The sequence below is a fragment of the Hemiscyllium ocellatum genome, chromosome 4 (assembly GCF_020745735.1).
Source record: "Hemiscyllium ocellatum isolate sHemOce1 chromosome 4, sHemOce1.pat.X.cur, whole genome shotgun sequence".
Taxonomy (NCBI): Eukaryota; Metazoa; Chordata; class Chondrichthyes; order Orectolobiformes; family Hemiscylliidae; genus Hemiscyllium; species Hemiscyllium ocellatum.
Genome location: NC_083404.1, coordinates 13232737 through 13252739, shown reverse-complemented (window position 1 = coordinate 13252739; position 20003 = coordinate 13232737). Strand labels below are relative to the sequence as shown.

Here is a 20003-nt window from a genome sequence, read left to right as displayed (position 1 = left end):
CCTTTTTTACAATTCAATTATAAGACCATAAGACCATAAGACATAGGAGTGGAAGTAAGGCCATTTGGCCCATCGAGTCCACTCTGACATTCAATCATGGCTGATGGGCATTTCAACTCCACTTACCAGCATTCTCCCCGTAGCCCTTAATTCCTCGTGACATCAAGAATCTATCAATCTCTGCCTTGAAGACATTTAGCGTCCCGGCCTCCACTGCACTCTGCGGCAATGAATTCCACAGGCCCACCCCTCTCTGCCTGAAGAAATGTCTCCGCATTTCTGTTCTGAATTGACCCCCTCTAATTCTAAGGCTGTGTCCACGGGTCCTAGTCTCCTCACCTAATGGAAACAATTTTCTAGCGTCCACCCTTTCCAAGCCATGTATTATCTTGTACGTCTCTATTAAGTCTCCCCTCAATCTTCTAAACTCCAAAGAATACAATCCCAGGATCCTCAGCCGTTCCTCGTATATTAGACCAACCATTCCAGGGATCATCCGTGTGAATCTCAGCTGGACACGTTCCAGTGCCAGTATGTCCTTCCTGAGGTGTGGGGACCAAAACTGGACACAGTACTCCAAATGGGGCCTAACCAGAGCTTTATAAAGTTTCAGTAGCACATCGGTGCTTTTATATTCCAACCCTCTTGAGATAAGTACTTACCATTGACAGCATCTACTAGCAACAATGACTACATTAAATATTTAATTTAAATTCAAGCCTACCTGAGTATAATGGGTGCACACTGGCCCAAAACATCTATAGGGACACCACGGGTTACATTCTTGAGGATATGGATACATGTAATCGCGAACTTCATCATACCATGCTTGAACATGAAAGGTGGGCGGCCGATATCTGTGGATTTAATTTTTACTTTTAAAAAACACAACAGCAATCTTTAAAGACAAAAGTCTGAAATACATATAAACTCTGCAACAACCTAATTCATGCTATTCGGGGATAGTATGCAATACCTGCCCCAGTGTGCTCCCAGATTCTGCCCTATTGAAGGCAGCAGATGAGCTGGACCATGTTCCCACTGGCAACCTGCAGCCCAAGCTTCTGAAGATCTTTCCAATTCATCGTCCCATGTCTGCAAAGGAAGCAGGTCAGACAAAAGGTAGTTCAGAGACAAAGGTGGAGCATGCAGAACAGAACAACCCCAACTAAAAATTCATATTGGCAACGAGTCAGAAATGTTTCTGTGAACTAAATGCACAGTAAGAGGCTGGCTCAGTTGTATCGAGTGGGGGAAAGGAGGCGGTTTGGGACATTCAATAATTAGGGAATTTCTCGGGGTTAGAAACGTGATTTCAGAATGCTGTAGCACATCCTCTGCTGCTGGGGTCCAGAATGGCACTGAGTGGCTGCAGAGCCACTAAAATCCTTTAGGGAAGAAACTGCCATCCTTACCTGGACTTGACTACATGTGACTCCAGATCCACAGCAATGTGGTTGACTCGTAACTGCCCTCTGAGCCATTAGGGATGGGCGATAAATACTGGCCAAGCCCGTGACACCCTCATCACAAGAAAGAATTTAAGAAAACAAACCTTCTAAAGATGAAGGATGCCAGCTGGAGGCCACAGTTCATATTGGTACCAATGGCATAGATAGAACGAGGAATGAGGCAGAATTTACAGGATAAGGTTAGTAATCAGGACTCCATACTAGCACCCACTGGATTACACTCAATGTCTCAATGGAAAAAGGTGAATGCAAAGTTGGGTATTCGGTGCATTAGGGACGGCTTTAAAATACTAAAATGTTGGGAGTTGTTCTCGGGCGCTGGGACTAGGTCAAACCAGACAGATGTGCCCTGGCTCTGTTGAGGGCCAATGTCCTCTCAGGGCAACTTGCCCTCAGAGGGGTTTCAAAATATTTTAGCAGGGCAAAGGGAATCAGGGTATCGAATTAGAAAGGAGAATCAAAGCACTGAAAGGATTCAGAGACAGAGATAGCACCAGAGTAAGATATTACATGGGGGTCAGGCCAAGGAAGAAAACTACAAGCTCTCATTCAAGTTGACAGTACAGAGAGCCAAATTTATAAAATGTAAATGAGATTGGGGGAGCTGTTGTTGCAAATGGTTACCTAGGAATATGATGTTGTGCAACAATGGAGACCTGGCACAAAAAAAGGGTAGACCCTTGCATTTAAAATATTCCTGAGTATTCAGAAAAGACCGAGAAGGAAGAAAGGACATTACTGATGAAGGAGAATGTTGCAGTGCTGGAGATAGACACCCTGGAGACGTCAAGAGTGAAATCTATTTGATTAGAGTTTAGAAACAACAAGGATGTCATTACACAGCTGGATATATTCTATAGGTCACAACTAGTAGAAAGAGAGAGTACATTTCCCAGAATATTACAGAGAGACTGAAGATCTACAGTATAGAGCAAGTGCAGAATTTCAACCATTCCTGAAATAGACTGGGATAGAAACATGATTTCACCCATTCCTGAGAGAGACTGCGATAGACGGGATAGTAACAGGATTTCAACCATCCCGGAGATAGACTGGGAAAGACTGGGATAGGAGTAGTGTAAGGGCAAAAGAAAGAAGAAATTCGGAAACGTGTTCAGGAGGACTTTTCTTGATCATCACCTTTCTACCTCATCAGAAGTCATGATGGGTCCAGGCAGAGAGAAACTGTTCTCATTGGCAGAAGGGTCAAGAATCAAAGGACTCATTTTAAATGATTGGCCAAAGAAGCAACAATTTTACAGAGGGATTTTTTTTATAAGTAGCAAATGGTCATAATAGGCAATAGGTGCAGGAGTAGGCCATTCTGCCCTTCGAGCCAGCACCATTCATTATGATCATGGCTGATCTGTAATGAGTACAAGCTCAATCATTTTTTAAAAAAGTGGGACTTAGATAAGCACCAGAGGGAGAAGAAATGCAGGACGAACAGGGAAAGGGGAGAGGAATGCAGCCGTTGAATTGCTCTTGAAGAGAGCTGTCATAGACCTGATAATCTGCAGAAGACCCTCAAAGACCATCTTCAGAAGAGAGTGAGAGAACATGGCCAGGAAGGCAAACCCTCAACATCTGGACTGAAGGACCTTGAAGCAGTATCGCAAGAAGTCTAATGACCACAGCTGCTGGGCAAGTTCCATGAATGCATCTTAGTCTGACATCTCCCAACCAACATAATACCAGCATCTAATGTTGCTCAGTGTACCACAGTCTCTTCACTCAGATAGCAACACTCTCTGATATTTAGGACACTGCTGTTGGCAGTCCTTAAGCTAATGTTTTATCCAATTGCAAACTAGCCTTCCAATTCCTTAAATCTTAATGTTGTTAATCAACCTTTTATGGGATAGCTTGCCAAGTACTTTCTTAAAAATTCACAGAAATAACATTCACTATCCTCATGAGCGAGACCTCTTTAACCAACCCTTCTGTCATCCACCCTCAGTGTTTCCTTCTTCATCGCAGTATTCACTCTCATATCTATTTGTGGAGTGCTTTAGGAGCTTGTAGCTTTGTAAAGGGCACCACATTTATGCTGTCATCCTAAGTAAATTGAAAAAGGTTAAATTTTAACACTTGGAGACATTTAAATTTCTGACACATCCCCTCGTTTCATATTTTTGTATTGTCCACACTTTATTACAAAAGCAAGCATTTTCTTATAAAAGCATCTTTACAGTATCAAAATGTCCTTTGAGGTGTTACACACCAAATGTGCTTGACTTCCAGGAACATCCACCTAGTGAACACTCTCACCCCCAACCCGTTTACAAACAGAAGTATTACTAAGATGCATAGATTCTCCTTCCCCATCCTTGATTTTAATCCTGTGTTTAGAATTCTCATTTTTCTTTGTCCATCCTCCTTCTCTGGTCAGCACATTCTCTCCAAAAAGTGAAGATATTTTTACGTAGGTTGAAATCTATTAAAAAAAAGGGCAGTTTTGTTGTAGCTAATGGTGGCTTCCTGCTCCTGAAAACTCTAATGCTCCCTTGAGGAAATAAGCAAAAATGAACATGACTTTTCCTTCCTTTCTCCATGACTGTATTCTCTGTAAAGCTGTGCTGTAATAATAGCTTGGATCCATGTAAATAACTCCTGTCATTTATTTTAACAGCTGTGACAACAACAGTCCCAACCTTACTATTTCATTACCTATGCCGTTGAGTTCAATGGAATCGTTAGGTCAGTCTTCCTGTTGGTTTTAATAAATTACAACCAGTAATTATATCATAAAAGAAATGTGGTGAAATTTAAATAAAAGGGTCATGCCATCTTTCTAAAATTACATCTGTACACTGGTGTTTGTTTTTAGTCTCAGCAAGATTGCTCTAATTCAAATTACAGAATGAAGAAACCGTCTTTTGTGATTCGGGTCTGTTTCCTATCCTCTTCGTTCATGATCATACATCATTTGCATTTCAATCATTCATCATCTTCTGCCTCAAGGGACACAGCTATTTATTTTTCATCCATGGAGCTACTCCAGTTCTCCTTATTTTTCCCAGACCAAACTATCCGTGAGGTCAATCTACTGTTTGAACCATGCTTTCAGATCCTGGAAAAATTATCTGTGCGACTTCTGTTAACAAAACTTTCATAGACTTAGACCAGTATATGAACACACGAACGAATGTTTTTCTAAGCAAACTCTGGGCATTAAATTGAATTCCATACCTGTTAATCGGGTGCTATAGGTGCCTTTTGGGAAGTGCCAACATTTGGCTGCATATTATTAAAGCACTTCACAGGGCACAATTAACTCCCACTAGAGTATGTAGAGCAGGGAGATTGCCACATTGATGCATTTGCAGTGTTAATTTAATGCCAACTATATCATTCCAGAGCTCAATGCTTGAACAAATGCCTTGTTTGAACCCTGTGCTACTGACCATGGGGTGGCATGGTGGCTCAGTGGTTAGCATTGTTGCCTCACAGAGCCAGGGACCCGGGTTTGAACTGTCTGTGTGGAGTTTGCATGTTTTCCGTGTGTCTGCATGGGTTTCCTCTGGGTGCTTCGTTTTCCTCTCACAATCTGAAAGACGTGCAGGCCAGGTGAATTGGCCATGCTAAATTGCCCATAGTGTTGGGTGCATTAGTAAATGTAGGGTAGGGGAATGGTCTGGGTGGGTTACTCTTTGGAGGGTTGGTGTGGACTTGTTGGGCCAAAGGGCCTGTTTCCAGACTATAGGGATTCTAACCTGCTCATTCAATGATGACTGACCTCCCACCAACATCAGTTAAAAAGGGGTCATCTGCCACTTACAGATCAGTTGCTGTTGACCCTTTTTAAAAGGAATACACAAACATACAAATTAGAAGTTTCTAGTCCGGGCCTAATTCTACAAGTGGTTGGCATGCCTGCTAGTTGTTTCAAGTTGCCAGTCCTCCATCCAAACTGAAGGATTTGGTACAAACCAGACTCAAAACTCCACTTGTGTCTAAGTACAAAGATCAGATTCTCCCAGCTATGAACAATTCTGGTGAAAAGTTATCAGATTCAAAATGTTAACTGCTTTCTCTCCATAGGTGCTGCCAGACCTGCTGAGTTTCTCCAGCAATTTCACTTTCACTTTCAGATCTCCAGCATCCACAGTCCTTTGCTATATTTAATCAGAACTTGGGGCTTATCATTTCTGGCAGGGAAGTGATCAGGCTTGGACACACAACCATGTTGCAACACTCATGACTAATACCTCAAAGTCCACTGGAGCACAGACAGAAACCACCCCAAGTCTGGAAGTACAGACGGTTGTCACGTGAGCTGTCACTCCTGTCATCCTGATATTCAGTGTTTAAAGAGGGGAGCAGGGACCATGACAGTACAGCAATTCGGCTTCTGCAGACCAATCTCAGGATGACAGCAGTAATGCTCCAAGCCCGAGAAGGTCCAATCGGACATGGCCTTAATGGCTCATCATTCTCCTGCAGGCTAATGTATTAGGTCCTCATCTGAGTCACTGTATCGGTGATTCAATACAAAAGGAGGCCCTTCAGCCCATTGAGTCTGTGCCACCAATGTCTCATCCTAGTGGCAAAACTTTGTGCAGCTTCTCCCTCTGGTAAACCATACCTCCTACATCCCTTACTCACAGGCCATTCATGTCCAGAATCCCACTATGTGCGGATCTTCTAAACCAGGCTTTCCTAAATGGTAGGTCATGACCCCCCCTTAAGTGGGGACACCAGCCGAGACTTTGAGGTCACAAGCTACACTACAGTAATGGCCGCAGAGGAGCCCCAACCAATTGCTAACATCTGTGAGGTCCATTTAAATGGCACAGGTTGTTAAGGAGTCAATGTGGCCTAACTGCCCAAGATTAAGGCCCGAACCTAATGAGGAGTAGGTTCTTTGTACGTAAAACCCTATGGATACAGCAGCTTCCCCGCTGCGGTACTCAACAGATCACGTGCTCTCTCACAGGCAACCTCCACTTTACAGCTACTTACCGCATCCTCCCCCCACCCCCCAACCTCCACACTAGCATTCTCCTCCCACCCTCACAGACATTTCCTCCCCTCTTCCCCCACCACACAGCCACTCCACCCTCTCATAATCCCCACTGCTTATAATGGTTGGGAATCTCCGAAAATCAAAATGGACCTATGATGAGAAAATATATGGGAAGTATCAGTCTAAAGATTCACCTAAAGTTTGTGCAGTAACAGTATCTGAGCTGGTGGAGGAGAGTGTGAAATCACACCTGTGTTGTTCATTTGTGGGATTTAAGTGTCATTCAAAAGGCCCCCATTTACTTCCCATCCCTAATTGCCCTGATAAAGGTCGTGGCAAGTTACCTTGACAACTGAAGCCCTTGCTCAGCCAATTCATGGAGCATTTCAGACTTGGCCACATAAAGGCCAGAAACAGATAAGGAAAGCAAATCTTCCTCTCCGAAAGAACCTTTGTGGCCTGGATGGATTGTTGCAGCAACTCACCTGTTAGATGTTCACCATCACTAATGAATAATCATAACTGGAATTTTAAAATGGACTGAATTCAAATTGCCCAGATCAACTCATTTTTTTTCTGACTCAGCAATCGAGTCCCTTGGGTTAATAATCCTTCAACCTAGCCAACCCACTCTTATTCCCATGTCTTCCAATCATTCCTTTGCCAGTTGACCAGTTGCACTTCTTGAGTGTCTAACAGTAGCAGGGTAGAAGGGTGATGGTGTGGTGTGGGGCAGCAGTCTTATTGTGCAGAAATCAGTTATTTCATGCTCTCTTACATTCTATGCCTCCTGTTCAGAAAGAGACAGAAAATTCTGCCTGAATATTATGTAATCTGTTGATATTACAGCATTGGTCTTGCATAATGTATGGAAACTATGTGAGTCTAAGGATCGCAGCTGTGCTGTATATGTGTGAGGCCATTGAGGAGCATATGAATGGTGGAATGAGCCCCAGTCAATGAAAATTAATGATGTGGATGACGGGAATTGAGCATTTTCAGAATATGGCATTTGAAGATGCAATCACTGACCTTGATTACTCATGTGAGGTGACTGAAATTCTTAATGGCATAAAATCCAGATCCTCTGGGAAAAGGATTCTGGCATTGACCTTTGTTGCTATTTGCTCAAAAGACAGTGGGAGCACTGTTAGAGTCAGCTCCTGTCCCACTGTGGATAGAGGGCATCACATTCCTACTTTTCATTCCTCCATCAAGGTCTCTAGTGCAGTGTCTAAAAACGTTGGAAGCCATGCTCTACCATTCCACCCTTCAATGTTTCCCCAGTTCAGGTCCATTTCTACATGCTGCAACACCCTCCATCAATAACAATGCAACTCCCCTTACTGAATACATGCTATCTTTATGCAGAGCAAGCTAGCATTACCAAGTGCTACCAAGTTATCATTTTGGGCCTAGCTGACATGTGCAATGAATGAATAGCATGATTAATGCTAACTGCACACAGGAAATCAGCATGTTACCTGCATTGCAATCAACCAGCTTGGGTTATTTAGTTAAACATTGCATCTATTTTGGAGGCGATCAGATTTAGCTCCACCCAGTTTAATCATTTTGTTTTAAATTCATGCAGGGGATGTGGGTGTCGTTGCCAACCAGCATATTTGCTGATCCCCAGTTGCCCTTGAACTGAGTGGTTTGCTAGGCTATTTCAGGGAGTAGTCGAAGCTATGGTACTGGAAAAGCACAGCAGGCCAGGCAGCATCCAAGGAGCAGGAGAATCGACATTTCGGGCATAAGCCCTTCATCAGAAATGAGCTCATTCCTGATGAAGGGCTTATGCCCCGAAATATTAATTCTCCTGTTCCTCGGATGCTGCTTGACCTGCTGTGCTTTTCCAGCACCACACCTGCCTGATCTCCAGCATCTGCAGTCTTCGTGTTCTCCCATTTCAGGAGGGAGTTGAAAGGCAACCACATTGCTGTGGGGATGGAGTCATATGTGAGCCAAACCAAGTGCACATGGCAGATTTGTTGCCTGAAGGACATTAGTGAGCCAGATAGGTTTCTCCTGCCAACCAGCAATGGTTTCATAGTCATTAGTAAATTCTGACTTTGAAATCTACCATTTTGTCATATAAATTCAAACAAGTAATTTATACAAAATGGCTTACATAGTTGCAGCTTTTTCTGCCTTTATTTCGTGACTTTCAATTTTTTTTTAAATTTCATGTGCTGAACAAGCAATCTGAAAAACTTGTGAATTCTGTCAGTATGCTTTGATCAAAAATTAGTAATTTCCAAATTGCATTTGGCTTCACATTGTAACTTCAAGCTTGCAACCTATTGGCAGTCTTAGTAAAAGCATGCACTTTACTTTTCATTGAAAGCAATCACACATCCACAGATCCGTGATACAACAGGACAGCTACTGACGTCAAATGTTATTGCGAACTGTTGCAGAATGCAGGGAGTACTGCTGGATCTGAGAAAGGTGGCACAGTGGTTAGCACTGCTGCCTCACAGCGCCTGTAGACCCGGGTTCAATTCCCGACTCAGGCGACTGACTGTGTGGAGTTTGCACGTTCTCCCCGTGTCTGCGTGGGTTTCCTCCGGGTGCTCCGGTTTCCTCCCACAGTCCAAAGATGTGCGGGTCAGGTGAATTGGCCAAGCTAAATTGCCCGTAGTGTTAGGTAAGGGGTAAATGTAGGGGTATGGGTGGGTTTCGCTTCGGCGGGTCGGTGTGGACTTGTTGGGCCGAAGGGCCTGTTTCCACACTGTAAGTCTAATCTAATCTAATCTAAATACAGAACTATGTGACCAGATATTTCCGCAAAAGCAGATTGGATTTTAGCTACAAGTTAGAGATGTATTGAGGGAAAGAAAAGATGTTATTCTACTTTAAAATATTTGTTTATGGTCATTATTGTTCAATCAAAATGACTGTGGCTAGAAAACTGGCATAATTTCAAGAAATTTGCAAACTTTAACAAGTGAACTGCAGAGTGGAGCAATGATAATCATTCTATGCATTGACTGTAGCTATGCATCAATGCCAAAATCCTACTAAAATATTACAGCACAAGTAATTAAAAAGGACATCTTAAGTGCTGATTTTTGTTTTATAGAACAAACGCAAATGGTATAAGTGAGCTAATTTGATGACAGAAGTGTTTGGGAAATTCTGAGTCACTAGAAATACCTCAGCACCAGGCTTATAAAACGAGTAACTTCAACTTTATGGTCTTGTCCTCAGCAGTCCTGCCTGCACAGAAATTTAGGTGAACATTACACATGATTTTCCTATTCACAATTTAAACAGTTGGAAAACTATGTTGAGCCTGGATCTGAATTTCTAGCATAAACTGTTGCAAAGTGAACCTCAGTCACAAAGTGAAGAAATTACTTGTGGAATCCAATGAACATTCTTATTACTTTCTAAACATTGAAATCCAAACAAGACAGCCATCTGGAGGAACACACACGCTAGTGTGTGCACTTGAGTCAAGCTCCTGAATTGTGCTTTTCATTGATGTAAAGCTGCAAAAGTATAGTATAACAGAAGCTATGCCTGAACACAGGTCACACAATGTATTGCTGTGATAACATCTTTTGACACTTAAGTTGTATCTTGAACCATTTAATGCCCATTGACATAACCCTTACAAACACATTATCTTTTCACATACTAATTCGCATGGTGACATTTCAAATTTACATTTTTTTTCACTTTTCAACACATTTATCATGTTTTAGAGTAGGAAACAGGTGGATTTGTATAACAGCTTGGTAGTTCTCATTTTCACGAATTGGCTTTCAACTTTTTGATACAAAATTTCACTAAAAGATTATATAAGGGTGGCACAGTGGCCCAGTGGTTAGCACTGCTGCCTCACAGCACCAGGGACCCAGGTTCAATTCCTGCCTCAGGCAACTGTCTGTGTGGAGTTTGCACAATGTCTGCGTGGATCTCCTCTGGGTGCTCCAGTTTCCTCCCACAATCCAAAGATGTGCAGGCCAGGTGAATTGGCCATGCTAAGTTGTCCATTGTGTTAGGTGTAGGGGAATGGGTCTGGGTGGGTTGCTCTTCGGAGGGTTGGTGTGGACTTGTTGGGCCGAAGGGCCTGTTTCCACACTCTAGGGAATCTAAATCATAAAACCAAATCATGAACAGACAGTAAGCAGTTTAAGGCACACAACAAGAATAACTGTTCCTATACTTGTTGTGATTTCGGTAATTTAGCCAAGTGGGTAAAAGCTTCAACATTTATTTTCTGCATATAAATTTATTTCATATTTAGGTAAATAAAAACAATTGATGAATGACAGCTACCAGAAAGCTTAGTTACCCCAAACATTTCAATTGTCTCAGGATATCTGTGGGCGGCACGGTGGCACAGTGGTTAGCACTGCTGCCTCACAGCGCCTGAAGACCCGGGTTCAATTCCCGACTCAGGCGACTGACTGTGTGGAGTTTGCACGTTCTCCCCGTGTCTGCGTGGGTTTCCTCCGGGTGCTCCGGTTTCCTCCCACAGTCCAAAGATGTGCGGGTCAGGTGAATTGGCCATGCTAAATTGCCCGTAGTGTTAGGTAAGGGGTAATGTAGGGGTATGGGTGGGTTGCGCTTCGGCGGGTCGGTGTGGACTTGTTGGGCCGAAGGGCCTGTTTCCACACTGTAAGTCTAATCTAATCTAGTCATCTAATCTAATCTAATCTAATCTAGTCTAATCTATTCTCTTCTAGTTGATTCAAGTTACCTTTATACGGGCAAAATCATAAATTATTATATATGCAGGCTAATATTAAGGTTCAATAAGTAATTGGAAACAGGAAGAAACAATTAAAAACCCTAGTTAGAAAAGGCATATAAATTATTTTCCATATCAACATCTAGTCAAACACAAACTGTTCTAGCAGCAGCACAATGTGTATGCTTACTTTGTGCACATAAGCAATTGTCAATATTAGTATTAGGCCTTAAAATATAAACAGACTATTTTTATTGGTAGCACTTGCATAATATTACAAGTTGAAAAAGTTAGTTAAATGCACACATGGCCATTTATTCTCTTGCTGTCACCTGCACACCCACCATCCAGAAGTCAACATGAGCCTTTGGAAAGAAACACTTTCTGCTGCTTCTCTCTCCCTCTCTCTCTGTGCAGAGTAGAATTTTGCAGATTTGCCATATCACTGGGGAAATGACAGGTGCTGCTGTAAATTCTGTTCCCTCTTCATGGAAATGAAAAGTGCAGGTGTGGTTCCTATGTTAGACTGCCACATACAGGTAGCTGCTCTCAGTTTCCAAAAACAAAAAGGAAATTCTACAGTAAAGCTCACCAACTTCTGATGAGAGACTTCAACACTTTAGTGCTAGTCATCAATGAAGTCCTACCATGTTTTAAAACAGGCTCATCAAGTAATGTTTCTTCTAGAGTGTTGCATGGTATTTTCATCAAATGTTAACATGTTCCTATCTAAATCTAAAAATGTTCAATAATTATTCTGGCAGATATTGCAATGTGTTACCTGACCATTTAAAATTGATTGTCAACAATTTCACATGGTTCCCTTTGCCTGCTGGTTACGCACACACATCCACACACATTACTTCCAATTAAAATAATGAAGGTAAGTCAATGTGTAAATTAAAAAGGGTGATAAATTATTCTATGAGCACACAATCATTTCACAAAATGAACAGAAATCCAACGATTGGCTTCAGGAATGAAAATTCAAGGCTACACGTGCTATCGTAAGGACAGACTGATGGGCAGAGGGGGTGGGGTGGCCCTGTTGGTAAGGGAGGATATTCAGTCCCTTGCGTGGGGGGACCTAGAGTCAGGGAGTGTAGAGTCAGTGTGAATACAGCTGAGAAATTCTAAGGGTAAAAAGACCCTCTTGGGAGTTATCTACAGGCCCCCAAACAGTAGTCTGGATGTCAGATGTAAGTTGAATCAGGAGCTGAAATTGGCCCGTCGCAAAGATGTTACTATAGTTGTTATGGGGGATTTCAACATGCAGGTAGACTGGGAGAATCAGGATGGTATTGGACCTCAAGAAAGAGACTTTGTGGAGTGCCTCTAAGATGGATTCTTAGAACAGCTAGTGCTGAAGCCTGCCAGAGAGAAGGCAATTCTGGATCTGGTATTGTGCAACGAACCAGAATTGATCAGGGACCTCGAAGTGAAGAAGCCATTGGGAAGTAGTGACCATAATACAATAAGCTTCAATCTGCAATTTGAGGGGGAAGAGGGTACAATCAGAAGTGACAATATTTCTGTTGAATAAAGGGAACTATGGAGCTATGAGGCAGGAGCTGGTCAAAGTTCAATGGTGCAATACCTTAGCAGGGATGACAGTGGAGGAAGAATGGTGGATAGTTCTGGGTATAATGCAGAAGATGCAGGATCAGTTCATTCCAAAAAGGAAGAAAGATCCTAGGAGGAGGCATGGGTGGCCGTGTCTGACAAGGGAAGTTAAGAAACATATAAAGTTAAAAGAGAAAAAGTATAACATAGCAAAGATAAGTGGGAAAACGGAGGACTGGGAAGCTTTTAAAGAACAACAGAGGATTACTAAGAAGGAAATACGCAGAGAAAAAATGAGGTACGAAGGTAAACTGGCCAATAATATAAAGGAGGATAGTAAAAGCTGTTTTAGGTATGTGAAAAGCAAAAAAATGGTTAAGACTAAAATTGGGCTCTTGAAGACGGAAACAGGGGAATATATTACGAGGAACAAAGAAATGGCAGAAGAATTGAATTGGTACTTCAGATCTGTGTTCACTGGGGAAGACACAAGCAATCTCCCTGAGGTAACAGTGGCTGAAGGACCTGAACTTAAGGGAATTTATATTTGCCAGGAATTGGTGTTGGAGAGACTGTTAGGTCTGAAGGTTGATAAGTCCCCAGGGCCTGATGGTATACATCCCAGGGTACTGAAGGAGGTGGCTCGAGAAATCGTGGATGCGTTGGTAATTATTTTCTAGAGTTCGATAGATTCGGGATCAATTCCTGCAGATTGGAGGGTGGAAATGTTGTACCACTTTTTAAGAAAGGTAGGAGAGAGAAAGCAAGAAATTATAGACCAGTTGTCTGATGTCAGTGGTGAGAAAGATGCTGGAGTCTATTATAAAGGATGAAATTACGACACATCTGGATAGTAGTAACAGGATAGGTCAGAGTCAGCATGGATTTATGAAGGGGAAATCATGCTTGACTAACCTTTTGGAATTATTTGAGGATGTGACTCTGAAGATGGACGAGGGAGATCCAGTAGATGTAGTGTACCTGGACTTTCAGAAAGCTTTTGATAAAGTCCCACATAGGAGGTTAATGAGCAAAATTAGGGCGCATGGCATTGGGGGCAAAGTACTAATTTGGATTGAAAGTTGGTTGGCTGATAGGAAACAAAAAGTAGTGATAAACAGCTCCATTTAGGAATGGCAGGCAGTGACCAGTGGGGTACCGCAGGGATCAGTGCTGGGACCGCAGCTTTTTACAATATATATTAATGATATAGAAGATGGTAATTAGTAATAACATTAGAAAATTTGCTGATGATACAAAGTTGGGTGGCAGGGTGAAATGTGAGGCAGCTGTTCGGAGATTACAGGGTGACCTGGACAGGTTAGGTGAGTGGTCAGATGTATGACAGATGCAGTTTAATGTGGATAAATGTATGGTTTTCCACTTTGGTGGCAAGAACAGGAAGGCGGATTACTACCCAAATGGAATCAATTTAGGTAAAGGGGCAGTACAGAGAGATCTGGATGTTCTTGTACACCAGTCAATGAAGGTAAGCATGCAGGTACAGCAGGTAGTGAAGAAGGATAATAGCATGCTGGGGTTGAGTACAGAAGCAAAGAGGTTCTTCTGCAGCTGTACAGGGCCCTGGTGAGATCACACCTGGAGTACTGTGTGCAGTTCTGGTCTCCAAATTTGAGGAAAAACATTCTGGCTATTGAGGGAGTGCAGTGTAGGTTCACGAGGTCAATTCCTGGAATGGCAGGACTACCTTACGCTGAAAGACTGGAGTGACTGGGCTTGTATACCCTTGAGTTTAGAAGACTGAGAGAGGATCTGATTGAGACATAAGATTATTAAAGGATTGGACACTCTGGAGGCAGGAAACGTGTTTCCGCTGATGGGTGAGTGCCGAACCAGAGGACACAGCTTAAAAATAGGGGGTAGACCATTTAGGACAGAGATGAGGAGAAACTTCTTCACCCAGAGAGTGGTGGCTGTGTGGAATGCTCTGCCCCAGAGGGCAGTGGAGGCCCAGTCTCTGGATTCATTTAAGAAAGAGTTGGATAGAGCTCTCAAGGATAGTGGAATCAAGGGTTATGGAGATAAGGCAGGAACAGGATACTGATTAAGGATGATCAGCCATGATCATGTTGAATGGTGGTGCAGGCTCAAAGGGCAGAATGGGCTACTCCTGCACCTATTGTCTATTGAACGATGGGCAGACTTTTACATTGCACTAGGGGTTCCCATGCCTTCAAATTAAATTCAGAGTCAAGATCACCCCATTCCACTGAGTGGTCATGCAACTAATTAACATGTGATAGGGTGTTAATGAGGAAGAAAAACCACACCCCTGACTTCCAAGGACTGCCAACCTGGCAATGCAGAGAGCTCTGCAGATGGAGGAGGATGTGAACCAGAGTCCGCTGGATCTGCCCAAACTCTCCTGAGGAAACACACCATCATTGTTGATTTCCAGGAGGCTTAGGAGGAGATGATCAAGAAGCTGGGAGATACATGACCAACCTGAAGAGACTGGGATGGGATGGGAGTGTACCTGTGAGTACCTGTTTGCTCAGCTCACCCAGGGGGGTGACATTGGAAAGACTGACTGAACTGGCTGCAGGGACAGAGCTGCTGTGTATAAATCAGAGACCTATGGAGACTTCTACTTTTGTTGAAGCACCTCATTGGCCAGCTGCTCTCTGCCTGAGCAGTTGGACTAGACGACCACTGAAAATGCACCTAGCACCCAACAGAAATCTTCAGACCCGGATGGAGAGGTAAGTGTGGGAATGGGGAGGAGTGTGGTTTTGACAGTCCATGCTTGATAGACCTTGATGAGAGGGGGCAGGGGATGGAACATTGAGCGGACGGTTAAGTGGAGGGAAAATCTCAAGCCAGGGTCAGGGAGAAGACCATGAGAAGTATGGAGGTCGGTGAAGGAGGTAACCTATTTTCCTTGCTGAAAATGTGTTGCTGGAAAACCGCAGCAGGTCGGGCAGCATTCAAGGAGCAGGAGAATCGACGTTTCGGGCATGAGCCCTTCTGCACGAATTGTCCGTGCGGGATTAGTCGGTTCCGTAGACAGGTGCTGAGGAAGGAGATGTGGCTGTGGTAGCGAGTCTGTGGTTGAAGAGCTTCTGGGCAGAGGACATGACCTGGGGTGTGCAGTGAGAGAGGGACTCACTGAAATCCTTGTAGAGGGAGGAAGAGAGCTTCTTCAAGGAAGGCATCTTTGCAAGAGGATTCGCAGTAGGTTAAAATCTTCTCGGAGAAAGTGAGGACTGCAGACGCTGGAGATCAGAGCTGAAAATGTGTTGCTGGAAAAGCGCAGCAGGTCCGGCAGCATCCAAGGAACAGGAGAGTCGACGTTTCGGGCATGAAGAAGGGCTCATGCCCGAAACTTCGACTCTCCTGCTCCTTGGATGCTACCTGACCTACTGCCCTTTCCTAACCTATTTTCCTTGCCCGTCAATCTAAGCAGCTAGGGCTCATGGGCTTCCCAATGGGCACTACCACCCTGACAGGAATTATGGGAAGGCAGGAGAAGGCCTTTATCTGCCTTTGCAGTGTAGATTTTAGGAACTCCATTAATCCAGTGGCAAGAAGAGTGCCTGACAACTCCCCCATCACAGTGGGCTGTGCTGTGTGGGTGGGGAAGCTGGGTTTGGTTGTGGGCACCACTAATGTTTCCTATGCTATTATATCCAATTTTACACCCTTGCCTGTGTTCCAAACCACCCACAGGGATCAAAAATGCTGCCCAATGTTTGGGAAATGGAATACCCCAGTTCCATGTTATCTTTTCATCTCTTCCAAAGCAGAGAGCAGAGTAGATTGGAAAATGAATTTTAACTCAGAATTGTGAGCTAGTACATTTCAGTAAGAAGAGAGTCCATTTGCTATTTCGAACCATGCAAGTCAAGGTGGGGGAGGGGAATAAAGAGATCTTGGAGTACCCATACAGCAATCACCAAAAACCTACACCAAGGCAGCACAGTGGCTCAGTGGCTAGCACTACTGCCTCACAGTGCCAGGGACCGGGGTTTAATTCCACCCTGAAGCACCTGTTTGTGTGGGTTTCCTCTGGGTGCTCCAGTTTCATCCCACAATCCAAAGATGTGCAGGTTAGGTAGATCGAACATGCTACATTGCCCAGAAAGTGCAGGCTAGGTGGGTTAGCCATGGGAAATGCAGGTTTACAGGAATGGAGTGAGTCTGGGTGGGACGCCCCCAAGAGGACTGGTGTGGGCTGAATGGCCTGTTTCCACACTGTAGCAATTGTAAAAGTTAGCAAGGCCATTTGAAAAACAAAGCATTAGGCTTTATTTCAAGAGGGATGGAATGGAAATGTGATGGTGTTTTGCTGAACTTATATCAATCTTAGGTTCAATCGCCCTTAGTACTGTTTGGAATTTTGACTGCCAAAAGTATGTAGAGACAGGAGGAGTTGCACTGCAGATTTACAAGGACGATACCGGAAGTGAATAGAAAAGCTGCAACACAATGGGTCACCCTTTACTTGAAAGCAAAAACGTGTAGGGTGACCAATGAGAGATGGTTAAAATTCTGAAAAGTTTTGATGAAATAGACACAGACAGAATGTTTCCACACGTGGGGAGCAGCATAACCAGATGGCATTGATGTAACGTAATGACCATGAAATGAGAAAGGGATTTCAGAAGCATCTTCTTCACCCAAAGATTGATAAGTACATAGAAGTCACTAGGCGAGGAGGTGGTTGAAGTGAATTGTACATGTACGTTCAATAGAAGCTAGATAAGCATCTGAGGGACAAGGTACAAGGTAATTAAGCCAAATGGGGCAGGATGAGAGGACACTCAAATGAAGCATAAACCAGTCCGTGCCAGTCTGTTTCTGTATTGCATATCTTATGTCATTCTGTGTAAGATTTTATTCATATAGAGCAATTTGGTGCTGAGACAGGACAAATTTTATTTTACTGAACAGAACATAGTAAGTATCAGAACTATAAATTTAAGACTTTTATTGCAGGAATGCAGGACAACTCAGGTCTAATGACTATCTGATGCTATCGCTGATTTTTGTTTGCAACTGTGCATTTGGAAGGAACAAACAAAATGACAATTAAATACCATGAAGGGCAGCTGTGGGTGGAAGGTGACACTCCAGCTCAGAAGTGTAATAGTTTTTGATCCTCCCCACCCCCCCCCCCCCCCCCTGTTATTTCCAAAGGGCAAATCAGAAACACAAATTCACACAATAATGCCAATACGAACACAAACAGTTAGATTGTTCAAAGTCACAAATCACACAACACCAGGTTATAGTCCAGCAGGTTTCATTGGAAGCATTAGCTTTCAGAGTTGCTGCTCCTTCATCAGGTGGTCGGATTGTTAGCTTTAACAGAAGATGAAACCTTCTTCATAATCTGGTAACCTTTAACGGAAGTTGAATAAAAACAAGCTTGTTTCTAACTTTGAACAAGCAATATTGTTTTACTTATTTTTCCTGAAAGATTAAGCTGAAATGATGCTTTAAAGCAGAAGAGGTAAGCACTTACCATATATTCCATATTGGAGGCACTTGGCGATACCTGACTCCTCAGTTTGTTATGAAGATCCAAGATGACTTGTCTGTCCAGATCAGTGATAGACCTCTTGGCCCTTCTGGACGTTCTCTGTCCATGTTGATCCAAATATTTTCTCATGATTGAATCCAAACCATCTGTAAAGTTGTTGTTCACTCGAGTGACTGTTTCACTTGCCAAGAGTTCTTCTTGGTCATTCGTCAATGGAGCCAACTCAGGAGTAACATTGGGGCTCATCATCATAACTGTTTGTGCGATGATTAGTGAAGCACTGACTCTCATCCATCCCAACTCTGAAGACTTCATGGTGAATGACCACAAAATAATACTCTGGGATTAACTCCACAGCACCACCCTAAATCCTGGCTTGCTTGAAGCTGTGCGAATGAAGAGAACACTGTGTGGGTTAAGGGACTCAGCATCTTTGTTTGTTACATACACAAGAATAAATGGTCCAGAATTGGGGAAAAGTGTGTCCCTAGTGTTGTCATGGAGACAACCAGGACGCTAGTGTATCTGAACCACAAAACACTTGATTGTTTTTAAGAGTTAACATGTTAAAGCATGGGTTTATGAGAGATTTGTGATGTGGATATAATTCAGGGAGCTCATTCTGTGGAAGCTGCTGGTGTTGCAGCCTAAAGGGACAGACAGGGCCAGCACAGAGAGAGGATCCTGTTTTCCTGGTCAAGGGGAAACAGAATTCCCAGGAGCTGAAGGAGCCAGAACTGTGCAAGCTGCTGCTATCCTGCATTTCAGTGACTGGGGAACGGTTCCGACTTACCGTCAGTGCTCACAACAACAACTGCTGCTGGTTGGGACAGAGAGAGTGTCAGGACGGGGGCTTTCCAGCTGCAGGGAAAGGCTGGGCGATAGGGTCTCTGCTCGGGCTAGTGCCGGTGGGCGGGATGATCCGCTACAGTCACCGCTGGGAGCACGGACTGAGCTCCGCCACAGCCCCCGCCGCTGCCTTTATAGAGCGCCTGGCGCCGTCTCCCCGCCCACAGCCCCGCACCGCGGCTTCAGGACCTGCCCCCAGCCCTTCACAGTCAGGGCGGCCCGGGAGAGACAGGGAAAACCGGGAATGGGGGAAAACCGGAAACGGGGGAACCGGGAAAACTGGGAACAGGGGAAAACCAGGAATGGGTGGAAACTGGAACCGGGGAAAACTGGGAATGGGTGAAAACCGGGAACAAGGAGAAAACTGGGATCGGGGGAAACCGGGAATGGGGGGAAACTGGGAACAGAAGAAACTGGGAACAGGGAGAAACCGGGAATGTGTGGAAAACAGGGAATGGGGAGCCCGGGAATGGGGGGAAACCGGGAATGGGGGGAAACTGGGACCGGGGAATATTGGGAATGGGGGAAAACCGGGAACAGGGAGAAAACTGGGATCAGAGGGAAACCGAGAATGGGGTAAAACTGGGAACAGAGGAAACTGGGAACAGGGGGAAAACGGGAATGGGTGGAAAACAGGGAATGGGGAGACCGGGAATGGGGTGGAAACCGGGAATGGGGGGAAACTGGGACCGGGGGAAACCGGGAACAGGGAGAAAACTGGTAACGGAGGAAACCGGGAACGGGGGAAACTGGGAATGAACTGGAAACAGGGAAACCAGTAACAGGAGAAACCGGGAATGGGGAAAACTGTGAATGGGGGGAAACTGGGAACAGGGGAAAACTGGGAATGGGGGAAACTGGGAACGGGGAAACAGGGAACGGGGGAAATTGGGAATGGGGGAAATGGGAACAGAGGGAAACCGGGGACAGGGGAAA

The 20003-nt window shown here is 44.1% G+C and overlaps 1 protein-coding gene across 2 annotated transcripts in view; it reads right to left on the bottom strand.

The window, feature by feature from the left end:
• LOC132815295 (cysteine-rich secretory protein LCCL domain-containing 1-like) overlaps window positions 1-19181 on the bottom strand; it is a 54488-nt gene extending 35307 nt beyond the window's left edge. For both annotated transcript variants that reach the window (XM_060824134.1, XM_060824135.1), the window contains exons 1-4: window positions 19012-19181; window positions 18201-18604; window positions 977-1095; window positions 725-857 (exon numbers count right to left, since the gene is read on the bottom strand). In XM_060824134.1, coding sequence (XP_060680117.1) covers window positions 725-857; window positions 977-1095; window positions 18201-18533 — 585 coding nt within the window. In that variant the 5' untranslated portion in view covers window positions 18534-18604; window positions 19012-19181. The remainder of the gene's footprint in view (window positions 1-724; window positions 858-976; window positions 1096-18200; window positions 18605-19011) is intronic.
• Window positions 19182-20003: the final 822 nt, after the last annotated feature.